The sequence below is a fragment of the Bos taurus genome, chromosome 15 (assembly GCF_002263795.3).
Source record: "Bos taurus isolate L1 Dominette 01449 registration number 42190680 breed Hereford chromosome 15, ARS-UCD2.0, whole genome shotgun sequence".
In the NCBI taxonomy this organism is placed as follows: Eukaryota; Metazoa; Chordata; class Mammalia; order Artiodactyla; family Bovidae; genus Bos; species Bos taurus.
Window position 1 is genome coordinate 44,791,099 of NC_037342.1, and position 15,614 is coordinate 44,806,712.

At 39.3% G+C, this 15,614-nt stretch overlaps 1 protein-coding gene across 1 annotated transcript; it reads right to left on the reverse strand.

Annotated features, from left to right (window-relative positions):
- Nucleotides 1-10,106: 10,106 nt before the first annotated feature.
- OR5P1D (olfactory receptor family 5 subfamily P member 1D) lies at nucleotides 10,107-11,039 on the reverse strand. The gene has a single exon (NM_001390157.1). It carries the CDS (start codon nucleotides 11,037-11,039, stop codon nucleotides 10,107-10,109), a length of 933 nt encoding a protein of 310 aa, NP_001377086.1.
- Between the last annotated feature and the right edge of the window lie 4,575 nt (nucleotides 11,040-15,614).

Here is a 15,614-nt window from a genome sequence, read left to right on the forward strand (position 1 = left end):
AGGCTCTTCAGCTCTTCTTCACTTTCTGCCATAAGAGTGGTATCATTGGCATATCTGAGGTTATTCATATTTCTCCCAGCCATCTTAATTCCAACTTGTGCTTCATCCAGCCCAGCATTTCTCATGATGTACTCTGCATATAAGTTAAATAAACAGGGTGACAATATACAGCCTTGACATATTCCTTTTCCTATTTGAAACCAGTCTGTTGTTCTATGTCCAGTTTGAACTGTGGCTTCCTGACCTGCATATAGGTTTCTCAAGAGGCAGGTCAGGTGGTCTGGTATTCCCATCTCTTTCAGAATTTTCCACAGTTGACTGTGATCTACACAGTCAAAGGCTTTGGCATAGTCAAAAAAGCAGAAATAGATGTTTTCCTGAAACTCTCTTGCTTTTTTGATGATCCAGCAGATGTTGGCAATTTGATCTCTGGTTCCTCTGCCTTTTCTGAATTCAGCTTGAACATCTGGAAGTTCACGGTTCACATAATGTTGAAACCTGACTTGGAGAATTTTGAGCATTACTTTACTAGCATGTGAGATGAGTGCAATTGTGTGGTAGTTTGAGCATTCTTTGGTATTGCCTTTCTTTGGGATTGGAATGAAAACTGACCTTTTCCAGTCCTGTGGCCACTGCTGAGTTTTCCAAATTTGCTGACATATTGAGTGCAGCACTTTCACAGCACCATCTTTTAGGATTTGATAGCTCAACTGGAATTTCATCACCTCCATTAGCTTTGTTTGTAGTGATGCTTCCTACGGCTCACTTGACTTCACATTCCAAGATGTCTGGCTCTAGGTGAATGATCACACCATCATGATTATCTGGGTCATGAAGATCTTTTTTGTATAGTTCTTCTGTGTATTATTACCACCTCTTCTTAATATCTTCTGCTTCTGTTAGGTCCATACCATTTCTGTCTTTTATTGAGCCCATCTTTGTATGAAGTGTTTCCCTTGGTATCTCTTATTTTCTTGAAGAGATATCTAGTCGTACCCATTCTGCTGTTTACCTGTATTTCTTTGCATTGATCACCGAGGAAGGCTTTCTTATCTCTTCTTGCTATTCTTTGGAACTCTGCATTCAAATGGGTATATCTTTCCTTTTCTCCTCTGCTTTTGTTTTGAGAATTCTTTATATATTTTAGATAGAATTCTTTTTTTTTTTTAACTTTACAATATTGTATTGGTTTTGCCATCCATCAACATGAATCCGCCATGGGTGTACACGTGTTCCCCAATCTGAACCCCCCTCCCACCTCCCTCCCCATACCATCCCTCTGGGTCATCCCAGTGCACCAGCCCCAAGCATCCTGTATCCTGCATCGAACCTGGACTGGCGATTCGTCTCTTATATGATATTATACATGTTTCAATGCCATTCTCCAAAATCATCCCACCCTCACCCTCTCCCTCTCCCACAGAGTCCAAAAGACTGTTCTATACATCTGTGTCTCTTTTGCTGTTTCTCTTCTTTTTATAGCTATTTGTAAGGCTTTCTCTGACAGCCATTTTGCTTTTTTTTTTTTTTTTTGCATTTCTTTTTCTTGGGGATGGTCTTGATCCCTCTCTCCTGTACAATGTCACAAACCTCTGACCATAGTTCAACAGGCACTCTGTCTATCAGATCTAGTCCCTTAAATCTATGTCTCACTTCCACTGTATAATCGTAAGGGATTTGACTTAGGTCATACCTGAATGGTCTAGTGGTTTTCCCTACTTTCTTTCTTTTTTTTTTTTTGAACAATTTAATATTTATTTTACAGAGCTGACATAACACTGATATCAAAACCTAAAAAAAGAAAAACAGGGTTCAAATAGATCAAATCTAGCAGTAGATACAGAGAATAATATACATGGCCAAGAAGGGTTCATTCCAAGAATTTAAAAGAAGGGCTTTATTTATTTTTTTTTTCCCTTTGGGGGGTTGTTAACCAGGTTTTTATTCGAGATATTCCTCCTTTCTATTCTTTTTTTTTTTAATTTTATTTTTAAACTTTACATAATTGTATTAGTTTTGCCAAATATCAAAATGAATCTTTAAGTCTGAATTTAAGTGTGAAAATATTTACTTCTCATCATTTACTAAATTTCAGTTCAGTTCAGTTGCTCAGTCGTGTCCAACTCTTTGTGACCCCATGGACTGCAGCATACCAGGCTTCCCTGTCCATCACTAACTGCTGGAGCCTGCTCAAACTCATGCCCTTTTAGTTGGTGATGCCATCCTACTAAATTACTAAATTTATCAATATAAATTTTTCACAATATCTGTTTTAAACATCTTAATATGTGGGCAGAATGTGTTTCTATATCCCTCTTCGCAAGTATTATTTGAATAATATTTTACCTTTTCCTTAATTAATATTTCCATGGATTTTTCAATTTTATTAATCTTTTCAATGAATTAAATTACAAATATATTTTCTCTGTGGGGCATGTTTTCTATTTCTTTGATTTATATTGTTCATTCATTACTCATGTTTTTTTGGCCACGTTGTGTGGCTTGTGGATCTAACTTTCCCCACTAGGGAGTGAACCCATAACCCCAACAGTGGAAACATGGGTCTTCACCACTGTGCCGCCAAGGAATTCCATATGCTTTCTTCTTATTTATTTGTTGTTCCTTTTCAAGCTTCCTGAGATTGAAGCTTACATTTCTGATTTCAGTCTTTCCTTGAGGTTTGTTTTCATCCGTATCTTGAGTATAGACAATATATCCCCTCTCTTATCTGTAATTTGTCAGCAACTTTGAATGATGTGCTGGCTATTGTGAAGGACAGGTTATAGTCTGGACTGTGTTATACTTCTTCAAACATAGTCATTGCATGAAAGCAGCACCTTTACCTGTTTAGTCAGTGATGCACATTTTCTAGGATTGTCTAGGTTTTGGCAATAAGGAATAAAGCTTCTCTAAATATCTCTATGTAGGTCATTGTGTAGTCTTGTGTTTTCATTTCTCTTTGACAAAATTTAGGATTGTAATTGATGTGTGTTATTGTTAGTATATGTTTATGCTGCTGCTGCTGCTAAGTCACTTCAGTCGTGTCCGACTCTGTGTGACCCCATAGACAGCAGCCCACCAAGCTCCCCTGTCCCTGGGATTCTCCAGGCAAGAACACTGGAGTGGGTTGCCATTTCCTTCTCCAATGCATGAAAGTGAAAAGTGAAAGTGAAGTCGCTCAGTCGTGTCCGACTCTTAGCCACCCCACAGACTACAGCCCACCAGGCCCTCTGTCCATGGGATTTTCCAGGCAAGAGTACTGGAGTGGGGTGCCATCGCCTTCTCCAAGTATATGTTTATAACATACTGCATAACTTGTTTTTTCAAAATGGCTGTACCATTTGCATTCCTACCAGGTTTGTATTTAAGTTCTATTTGCTCTGGGTCCTTTCCAGGATTGCTATTGTCAGTTAAAAAAAAAAAAACAAAAAAAACCCTGTTCTAATATGTGGGTAACATTAAATCTTTCAATTTAATTTGCACATCCCTTTTGACTGACTGTGTTAAGAATCAGTTTGAAGTTCTTCTTAGCTCTACTTCTCTGCTGATGGTCAGTTTGTTTTCATATCTTGGCTATTGTGGAGTAATGCTGCAATAAACGTAGGAGTGCACATGTCTCTTCAAACTCCTCTTTTCATTTCCTTTTTCTTATATACCCCAAAGTGGAATTGCTGAATCATGCATAGTTCTAATTAAAAAAATTTTTTATACCTCTGTGCATTTCAACTAGCAGTCTACAAAGATTTCCTTATCTGCATATTCTTGCCAACAGCTGCTATCTCTTGTTGATAGCCATTCTAAGAGATGTGAGATAATATCTCATTGTGGTTTTGATTCACATCACCTTTGTAATTAGCAAACAGCATGTTTCATGTTACTGTTGGTCATTTGGATGTCTTATTTCCTTTAAAGATTTTACTTTTAACTTTATTATTTTTTATTAAAGTATGGTTGATTTATAATGTTGTATTAGTTTTAGGACAGCGTAGTGATTCAATATTTTCATAGATTATATGTTCATTTGAAGTTATAAGATCTTGACTGTATTTTCCATGCTGTATAGCTTATTTATTTTAAAAATATAATTTCTGTATTTGTTTTTGCTCGGCTGGGTCTTTGTTGCTGTGCATGGGCTTTCTCTAGTTGTGGCGAGCAGGGGCCACTCTTCATTGTGGTGGCTTCTCTTGTTGCAGAGCATGGGCTTTAGGGCTTTATCTAATTGAATGAGTTATAATTTGACACACTGAAAGCCATCTAAGTTTTTAAAAACAATTTTCTTGAGATATAACTCACATACCAACAATTAACCGATTTAAAGAATACAAGTGAATAGTTATAGAATATTCACAGATATATGCAACAATCACAATGGTCAGTTTTACAACAGTTTCATCACCTGATAAAGAAATCCTACATCCTTTAGAAACACCCCACACACCTCATTTCTAGAATCTAAACTAGCTTTAATAATTTGTTTACAAATAGATGACAGTGTAAATAACATCAGGGGTCCTGAGGTTGGGTCATAGGAAACACCGCACCTTCCTTTTTATTCTCTTGGGACACTTGCTAGAGTCCTAAGACACCATGTGAGAAATTCAGCTACTCTGCTGGTAAGACCATAGAGAGAGATTGTAAGAGTTGTGGAGAATGAGAGGCTTTTAAGCCTTCCCGCCAAGATACCAAGCATCTGAGTGAAGCTACTTGGACTCTTGACCAGATGCCACTTGAATATCACCTAGTGACTCCTATAAATGCATGTGGGGCAGGTGAAGTGACTCACAATATAATACAATAAAATGGCTTTGAGTGACTTGTCATGCAGTCATAACCTACATATTACTTTTCTTCAGCTAATAAATGATATACCATTCACATTCACCAAATAATCTAAACCCCCAAACTCCAGAGTTCTAAACTCCTTTTAATTTTAACCTCTCACACTAACACATCAGCAAGTCCTTTTTGATTCTTTACCTAAGTGAAAGTGAGAATTGCTCAATGGTGTTCAACTCTTTGCTACCTCATGGACTATACTACATGGAATTCTCCAGGCCAGAATACTGGATTGGGTAGCCTTTTCCTTCTCTAGAGGATCTTCTCAACCCAGAGATCGAACCCAGGTCTCCTGCATTGCAGGCAGATTCTATACCAGCTGAGCCACTACAGAAGCCCAAGAATATTGGAGTGGATAGCCTATCCCTACTCTAGAGGATCTTTCCGACTCAGGAATCAAACTGAGGTCTCCTGCATTGCAGGGATAAACATATAGTTTAGGTAAAGAGGGCTTCCCTTGTGGCTCAGCTGGTAAAGAATTTGGCTGCAATGCAGGAGACCTGGGTCCATTCCAGGGGTTGGGAAGATCCCCTGGAAAAGGGAAAGGTTACCCACTCTAGTATTCTGCCTGGAGAATTCCATGGACTGGATAAACCATGGGGTCACAAAGAGTCAGACACGACTGAGCGACTTTCACTTTCTGCTTATGCAGTGTTGTTCTTCACAGAAACTATGTTGAATAGGTGAATTCCTCTCCAGCAAAACTGCAACCACCCTAGTGCAATGCGGCAGCATCTCAGATCTTCACTAATAACTTTATTGCTTCCTGTTCCCCCTTCTCTCTCTCATGATTAACAACAAGAATGATCTTTAAAAAACATTCACATTGGAACTATTTAAAAAACATTTAATGGCTTTCCATTCCTTTTATAGTGGAATTCGAATATTTTTCCATGGCTAATGGAGCACCGCATGATTGATCCTTTTCTGTGTATCTCTCCTCCTGGTTTGCCATGGCCTCTTTATTTCTTGAGCTTCTCAGAATCTTTGCACGTGCTGTTTTCTGTCTGCAACTTTCTCCCCAGTATCCATGTCAATATGTCTTTCTTATCTTTCAGCATTCTACTTAACTGCTACCTCCTCCCAGTGGCCTTCCCTGTCACACTCACTAAGGATTCACCACCCATACCAGCAGTTACCTTTTATAAGTCATATCAACCCAATTGATTTGTCTCTTCCATCCACTAATGTGTTCTACATTTATAATGTTTATTTATTCCCTAGTGTCTCTGCCACTAAAATCTAAACTACATGAGAACTCTGATCTGTTACACATTATATCTCTGTTCAGTTTATCAAAATATCTTCAGTGCTTACTCAGTTTCTAGAGTATAATAAGAGCTTAACTAGTGTTTTTGAAATAAATGAATGAATGACTATCCCATATGCTGTGCTGTGCTTTGTCGCTTAGTCGTGTCCAACTCTTTGTGACCCCATGGACTGTAACCCACCAGGCTTCTCTGTCCATGAGGATTCTCCAGGCAAGAATACTGGAGGGGGTAGCCTATTCCTTCTCCAGGAGATCTTCCCGACCCAGGAATCGAACCGAGGTCTCCTGCATTGCAGGCAGATTCTTTACCAGCTGAGCTACCAGGGAAGCCTGACTATCCCATATATACATGTAAAGTAACCAAAAACCCTAGATTAAATGTTCCTCTTGTAGTAGGAGGTCACTGTGGCAGGGAATTATCAGTGTTTGAGGTCTCCTCTTTACCTTTTCCCTAGAATTACCATAATAAATATGACAAGAGATATCTATAGATATTAACAGATCTCAAAATTGTTTGTCACATAATTCCCAATTAGCAATGCTCACATGATAACTCGGGTAAAATACAAAAGACCTATGAACACACTGACCTCTGAATTATGGGTCCAAAATGCCCAGAGGGAAGCTAGTCTTGTATTCAGGACTTGAGAGTTCACATAATTAAAGCTCCAGAAGTCATGTGAGTCAGTATGCACTTGGGATTTTTACAGGACAATTGCAACTGTTATTTATGAAAAATTCAGTATTCTACTGAAGCCTTGAAAGAGACTCAAGTGATAATTCTGACTTCTAGCTCAATTAAAACAGATGCCTGAAAGAGTGCAGCCATGTATTGCTGTGTTTAGAACCTGACAAGATCAAATGGAAGCCTGCAAATCTGAATAGCCTAACTTTGGGGGACCTTTTCATATGTTATGATGATGAACTGAATAGTTATTAATGACCCAATGGAATTCTAATAATATGCCAGTAACTTCATTCTTTTATGGTCATTTATGGAACCCTATGTGAGGGTTCCGTAGCCACATAGCAGGGGGTGGAATGTGACATAATAGAAATATCTGTGGTCTCTACTCCCGTATCCTAACACAGGGCTCTACACCCTTGTAATTTCCTGAATGACAGGGGTGCTAGAAGCATCTTTTGTTCAAATATTTGTTCTTTAAACCTGGTTCCTGACACAGGGCTCCTGAATCCATTGGAACCTCCTAGGTGGTAGGAGTGTCTTTGTTTGAATGAAAAGACCCTCGGTGGGATTCTGTACAGCTTCTGGATGAGGACTGGTCACCAAAAAGATCAAACCATGATTAGAAGCTTGGAACTTTACGTTCACATGTGTTTCTGCAGTGAGGCTGGAGAGGTTGGAGACTTTTTACATGGCCTCCATAAAGATCCTAAGCTATGAGGTGGGGAGTTTCCAATTTGGTCAACAGATTCATGTGCTAGAAGGGTTAAGTAAGTGAAAGTAAGTGAAGTCGCTCAGTCGTGTCCGACTTTTTGCGACCCCATGGACTGTAGCCTACCAGGCTCCTCTGTCCATTGGATTCTCCAGGCAGGAGTACTGGAGTGGGTTGCCATTTCCTTCTACATTCCAAATTATACATTTCAGCTTCCTAGTGATAGAAACTCCTGCTCTGGAGACCTTTCCAGACCTGGTGTGGTGTGTCTCTCCATCTGACTGTTAATTTTTCCTTTATAATATATTTTATGTTAAACTGGTAAAGGTAAGCAGATGCTTCAGAGAATTTTGTTGAGTCATTCTAGCAAACTCTCATACCTGGAAGAGGCCTGTGGCAATCCTTGACTTTGTAGCCAAGTTGGACAAAAGTGTGGGTACCTTGGGGACCCATTACTTGCAATTGGTGTCAGAAGGGAGGGCAGAGTTGTGGAACTGAGCCTTAAGCCTGTGGAGTCTGGCCCTACCTCCAGGCAGTTGGTGTCACAATTGAATGAAAGAATAAAGCATCAGTTTGATGTCTGGATATTTAGAACATACCAGTATTCCAGCTGGTTGGTATGGGAGGAAAAGACCACAAAGTTGGTGTCAAGAGTGTTGTGGTTAGGGAAAGTTTTCTTTATCCATTATTTGATCATTGCACATGTTTAATTTATCCTTGTTTCATTTAGCCTTTGTATGTTTCCACTTAATTTTGCAATTTTATGATAGATACTCTACATTTTAACTTCAGCTTCTCAGTCATGTCTGACTCTTTGCAACCCCATGGACTGCAGCACACCAGGCTTCCCTGTCCATGACCAACTCCTGGAGCTTGCTCAAACTCATGTCCATTGAGTCAGTGATGCCATCCAACCATCTCATCCTCTGTTGTCCCCTTTTCCTCCTGCCTTCAATCTTTCCCAGAATCAGGGTCTTTTTCAATGAGTCAGTTCTTTGCATTATGTGGCCAAAATATTGGAACTCCAGCTTCAGCGTGAGTCCTTTCAATGAATATTCAGGACTGATTTCCTTTAGGATTTACTGGTTTGATCTCCTTGCTGTCCAAGGGACTCTCAAGAGTCTTCTCCAATACCACAGTTGAAAAGCCCCAATACTTAGCAGAATTAACTTAGCAATGTATTATAAATAATATCCCATTTGCTTCTTTCTATGTTTCCTAATCCTTACTTGTTTCACCCCATTATACTGAGTCAAGGACTTTTATAATCTGTCTTGCTTTCAGATGGTCTAAAAAGTTGTGTCAGTATTTACATTGAGTTGGGAGCTCCTGAACTCCAGAAAAAAGCCCTCTTTGCCCTTCTGGTCTCACAATCTTGGCAACACCTCTAGTTTAATGAATGGGTATTAATTTTTTATATGTCCATGTTATGGAACCATGAATGCTGTTAGCATATTAATTGCAATGCTTAGATTTAAGATACCCTTCTAAATTTCTACAGCTAAGGAAAGCTACATTATGCCAAATGGGAGTATTTGTAACATGTCCTTAAATATCATTAGAAGAAAGTGTTAGTCGCTCAGTCATGTCCAGCTCTTTACAAGTCCATGGATGGTAGCCTGCCAGGCTCCTCTGTCCATGTGATTCTCCAGGCAAGAATACTGGAGTGGGTTGAATTCCATTCTCTAGAGGATCTTCCCATCACAGGGATTGAACCCAGGTCTCCTTCATTGCAGGCATATTCTCTACCATCTGAGCTAAATATGGTTAGACTTCCAGTCAAATCATGTAATTGTGGTGTCCAGACCTTAATTTCTATAGATATAAACCAATCAGGTTTCCATTCTCATCCTTGTTTTTGGAGTCCTCACAATCTAGACTAACTTGGTAGTAGAGTTTGTTCAGAAGACTGATTTAAAAGAACAGCTATAGGCTTGCTTGTCCTAGTCAAATCCTCTAGATAAGTAACAATGCTGAAGAAAGGCATAGAATCAGAGGACTTGATTCCAAGTGAATTAGAGACTTGAGTCCATATCTCCCAAGACAAGTTATTGAATATCTCTGTGACTCAGCAGTTTCATCTGTAAAATTGAGGTAAATTGTTAATAATCAGCATCATGAGATTTCTGTAAAAATTAAATAAAGAAACATAGTGGTTTGAACTCAGATTTTCTGGATTCAGAAACTGATTGCACAACTTTCCAGCTGCATCATTCTGGGCATCTACTTAACCTCTCTGTGTACCAGATAATTTATTTGTCAAATAGAAATAATAGAACTACGACTATATGGTTTTTATGCAAAATAAGCCAGCTAATATATCATTGTGCTAGAACAGGGCCTGGCATATTATAAGTAGAGATTATTGTTTGCTAAATAAAGTCCTAGGCATCTAAAGATGTTAATACGTAATAGTGAAAATAATTGCTATCATTATTACTAATTCCAAGATGCCTACCAGCTGGTTTATAAGTATATACAAATGAGAATAAGAAATATTTTGATTTCAATTTAAGCACCCAGTAAAGCAGTATTTAGTAGGTCCTAAGTGTGATACTGGTAAACAAAAATTTATAGGTCATCAGAAATGTTAAGAAGAAATCCTAAGAATATATTCTGACACTTACCTTTCTCAGGGCCTCCTTTACATCTCTGTTCCTCAGACTGTAGATGAGGGGGTTCAACATGGGGATCACCACTGTGTAGAATACAGACAGCACTTTGTTCTGGTCAGTTGAGTAGGTGGATTTGGGCATCACATAAATAAAGGTAATCGTTCCATAGTAGAGAGTGACTGCAGTGAGGTGAGAGGTGCAGGTGGAGAAGGCCTTGTGTCTCCCTTCAGTGGAGCGCATCTTCAGGATGGTGTTGAGGATGCAGATGTAAGAGAGAGCTATGATGGACACTGTGAATGCAAGGATAGATCCAGATGAGATGGAAGGGATAATTTCAATGATGGAGACATCTGAGCAGGAAAGTTTCAACAGAGGGGAGAAATCACAGAAAAAGTCATTTATGTGATTTGGTCCACAGAAAGACAGAGTCAATAGACAACTAGTAAATGTCCAAGCATTGACACATCCACCTAGGTAAGATACCCCAATCAAGAGAGCACAGACTCTGGGGGACATGTGGGTGGAGTAGAAAAGGGGCAAGCAGATGGCCACATAGCGGTCATAGGCCATGGCAGCCAGCAGGAAGCACTCAGCTGACCCAAACATGACCACAAAACACAGCTGAGCTTCACAGCCAGAAGCAGTGATGGTCACTCCTTGCCTCAGGAATCCTATAAGCATCATCGGTGTGACGGATGTGGTACACCCACTGTCCACAAAAGCCAAATGACTTAGAAAAAGGTACATGGGGGTGTGAAGCTGGGAACAAATTCTTATTAGAATAATTATGCTGATATTGCCTACTAAGGTGACAGCATAGATTCCTAGAAATACCACAAAAAAGATGCCACAAAGTGTAGGATCCTCTGTTAACCCCAAAAGGATGAATTCTGTCACACTGGTGTGGTTTCCAAACTTCATGTCCTCTGGGAATTGTTCCTGTTGAGGGAAATTTTAAAATTGATTAAAAAAAATGTTTTCATTCTACACATTCTTGGTTTTCTTTGGTTATTCATTACACTTATTCATAATAATTTCTCCCTCTGCCTAGCTGTAAATATGGTGCTGTATAGGATTGCTTTGTCCCTTTACACAAAAGAAGAATGATTCAACCTCACTCTCTGGGAATTCAGTTATATTCTTTTATTTATCTAATATTTATTCTAAAACCCCTTTCCAAACTTTATTTGTAGAAAGATCTGTCTCCCAAGATCCAGGTCTATAGTTTCAGTCATCTTGGAAGTCTTCAGTTAGAAATCCCACAAATACCTCAAACTCAGCCTCCCCCAGACCAAACTCATCCTTTCATTAGACCATTCCTCCTGTCCTGTGTTTGTGGAATCCACAATCCACACAATTGCTCATGTCTGAAACATGGAAGTTGAAAGGTTGTTGCTGAACCATGAAAGATGCTGGGATTCTTGTGCTCCAGAGGAGAAGAAGTCAATTTGGGACCAGAGACAAGGTTTGATCATTCAGTTTTTGCGTAATAAAGTTTTATTAAAGTATAAAAGAGATAGAGAAAGCTTCTGACACAGACGTCAGAAAGGGTCATAAAGAATGTCCCCCTGCTATTCTTTAGCCAGATGTTATATAGCTACTAGCGGTCTGCTAATTAGAGAATGGAAATGTCTCAAAACTCAGAGACTGGCACCAGGCCCCTCACCCACAACATGCTGTGGTGGGTCATCCAGGGCCATAAAATGATTGACAGGAATCTTGAAGAAAGGTAGATTTCCATACAAATATATAGTTTCATTAACATAGATTGGGAGAACAATGTATAACATATTGGTTTGCCAAGTCTGTTCTGAGCCTTTAGGCAGAACCGACTTGAAGACAGAGTCTCGGGTAAATGCATAGTACATTAACATAGCTTAAGACAAACATTTCCATGAGAAAGATGCATTGGTTAACTCAAGGTTTGAGAAAAATTCACTTGGAACCAGGTATCATTATGGCAACACAGAATTTTAAGATAAACCTCTTTTTAAATTTGTATAGAGATGGGGAAAAAATATAGCACTAATATGTTTCCTCCTGCCACGTAAGAGAGACAGAAAAAATGTCTGAAACTTGCAGCCTATGTCCTCCATTTGGAGACCCCTGGCCTTCCAGCCTATTATCCTCTCAAAGTGATCCTAGCCTTCTTCCTCTCATTGTACCACATCTAATAAAATCCTATTGATACTATCTACAATTTAGCTCTTCATTTTATTTATCCATTCCTATATTTCCACTGCTAGTTTTCCTACTGTAGGTGAGGCCCTGTTCATTTTTCTCTTTTATTTTATTCATCTGTTTGCCTCCTTGTCTTCATTCTTCTGCCATTATAATTCACGGTACATCTGCCAAAGTAATCTCTTGCTGAAGTAAAATGGTGATGCCAAAGTGATCCTTTCAAGTCTTTCATGATTTCTTTGGCCTCCAAGATGAACCTACTCTTCTTAGCACAGCACAGTGTACGCTTTCTGATGTATCACCTGCATATGACTCTCTGCTTCTCGCTCAGGATGTTTCCATCCAGCACTTGCACTAATCCAACCTTTTTGAACTATTCAGTCTCCTCCGTTCATCTGTCTTATTTGGCCTTTAATCCTTGTTCTCCAACTTGGATGGCCCCCAACTTTCCATTATCATTACCTTGGGTGTCTTCTACTCCTCCTTCAAGTTCATTCTCTACAAAATCTACTCTGACATCTAAGGTATAATCAGATAAATTTCCTTTTTGTTGACCTCATGCTTTGAAGATGTTTAGATTGTGTTTCTTTGTACTAAATTATGGGATTTTGTTTTGTTTTTTGCTTGCTTACATTTTATTCCTCCCAATTAATACATAGTCTCCTCGAAATGGTGTTTATTCCTGTATCACAAATAACTAGTGTTTGGGACTAATATGTGCTGGAGAAAACCTGTTACTAGAATTTATACATGACTTGTATAATGCATATGCCAGGTGGAATATACTTCCCAATTCCTTTGTACAATATTTATGGAGCTTTATATTCTATCCTTAGTTACTTTTTGAAATGTATCTCCCTATATACTTCTTTGCTAATGTTAGGTAGTTAGAATAGGAAAAGGAGTCCAGAATGGTGGTGGCTAAAAGACAAGGAAGGGAAACACTCATGAAAATAGAACAAAGGAAGGTCCGAGGACCAAAGTGAAGACCTCACGTAGAACAAACAGCACTCCTGGCTAGCCCAATTTACATAGGGAAGGCCCAGGGGGAGGAGGAAAAACACATAAAAAGAGGAGCCAAAAGGCCGGGGTCTCTCTGAACTGCTCGCTCACTTGCACGTGCTCTCTTTCGCTGTCACGCTCTCTCTCTCTTTTTCTCTTCACGTCTTTTGGGTTGGCATGCTCTCACACCTCGAGGATGTATTTTCCTTTATTTTCTAAATAAAACTGAGCTGTAACACGGAGCTGTAATACTGGTCCATCCAAGAGCTGGTCCCTTGCTTCAGATTTTTGTTGTGATGAGACAGAACCTAGGAAATTACAAACTCCCACGACATCTACTTTTGTGCTTTTAAGAGTCATGTTAACCCAACCCTGTGATTCAGTGTTATAGTTTCTAATTTTCATAGAAAGACAGTTTTCTAACAGCATTATTTCAATTAAGGTTTGAAACATTTGCCATAAATGATAAATATAAGTACCAAATATCTTCACAATTCTTGCTGCTGCTAAGTCACTTCAGTTGTGTCCAACTCTGTGTGACCCCATAGACAGCAGCCCACCAGGCTGCCCCGTCCCTGGGGTTCTCCAGGCAAGAACACTGGAGTGGGTTACCGTTTCCTTCTCCAATGCATGAAAGGGAAAAGTGCAAGTGAAGTCGCTCAGTCATGTCTGACTCTAGTGACCCCATGGACTGCAGCCTACCAGGCTCCTCCATCCATGGGATTTTCCAGGCAAGAGTACTGGAGTGGGGTGCCATTGCACAATTCTTAATTTATTAAAAATTCCTCACTTTAGAATAGAGCATTTAGTGTTTCCAGTGGTGGAGCTTCAACAGAATGAATCATGAGATATTATGAACCAACAGCTGAGAATCTACAGCTCATTATTCCTTAAGTGCACTTAAATTACTCTAGTGACAGGCAAGGTTACTACCAGGCGTGTTAATTTTATGAATTCTATGTAAAAAAAAAAAATCTGTTTTTGGTTTCTCAATTGCTGTCTATGAGTCTAATGGCACAAACCACCTCCTTTCAGAGTTTAATGACACAAACCATCTCCTTTCAGTGCCAAAGCAATGATACTTGAATACAGCCAGCACACCTCCACTGTCTTCCCTTTACCAAAATTAACATTCATAGATCTGTTGCCCATTCCACCTGTGGCATACTTTCCAGAGCCCTCCCTGTTTTGCTCTCAGCTTCTGAACATACTCTCAGTTGAGGACTGAGCCAAGCACCGAGCAGCATGTGTGCTCTTTGCCTTCTGACTCAAGCGGAGATAAGTGGGGCCGATCCTGCATTCACTGCGCACACAGTGGGCTTCAGTCTGTGCTGACAGAAGTCACGGAGACTGGAGATGGAAAGTTCAAATCCTCCCAGTGGCCAATTATTTTCACTTGTACATGACACTTGAATCTCTCTGATTCTCAGTATTTTTTTTTTTTTTGTAAAATGGTAGTAACTGTCCCCATATAATATCTTTGTTGTGAGATTGAAAGAAATGACAGCTGCAAAGTATTTAAAGGTGTTTTGTCATACATAAGAGCTGTGTTTTTCATTAAGTAAAAATAAATAGTGGATAGATTTTCAGTTAGTTAAAATTTTTATGAGAAGTATAATATAAATTTTCTTTGAACACATCAGGAGATTTTCCACAAATCCAAAAGAAGTCAGGAAGTATAGGATCTGATGGTTTTTAGTTCTGGACCATGTCATTAATAATCATATGCATAATATGAGAACTGATTCTTGCCCTTCCCTTCCTCTCCACTGACTACCTAGGGATCTTCTAGAGCTCTATGTCATCCCATTCATGCTTCAGATTCTGAGTCTCCCCAATCCTTTCCTTCAATGATTGTGTCATATTTGTTGATGATTAGGGGTCATAGGGCGAAGAGCCTCATGCAACCTGAATATCGGGTGGTTTCTTCCTGGTTTCCTTTTCTTTTTTTTTAATTTAATTTTATTTTTAAACTTTACAATATTGCATTAGTTTTGCCAAATTCCTTTTCATAGCTGCAGTTACACAAGTTTAGCAGCAGCTTGGCTGCCACAGACCATCCACACTTCTCTGGGATCTCCTGGGAAGTCTATTTTGCATGCCTGGAATGACCTTTCTGCAGTGCATATCTTTTTCCCCTTAAAAATAGTTGTTTTTTTTTTAAATTAGAGGATCATTGCTTTACAATGTTATGTTGGTTTCTTGCATACAACCTTATGAACCAGCCATACATATACATACGACCCCTCCCTCTTGAACCTTCCTCCCACTTCCTACCCCATCTCACTCCTCTTGGTTATCATAGAGCACCAA

Bases quoted from the DNA above. Each gene is read 5' to 3' on its own strand.
- OR5P1D (NM_001390157.1), bottom strand. From the start codon at position 11,039: ATGAAGTTTGGAAACCACACCAGTGTGACAGAATTCATCCTTTTGGGG.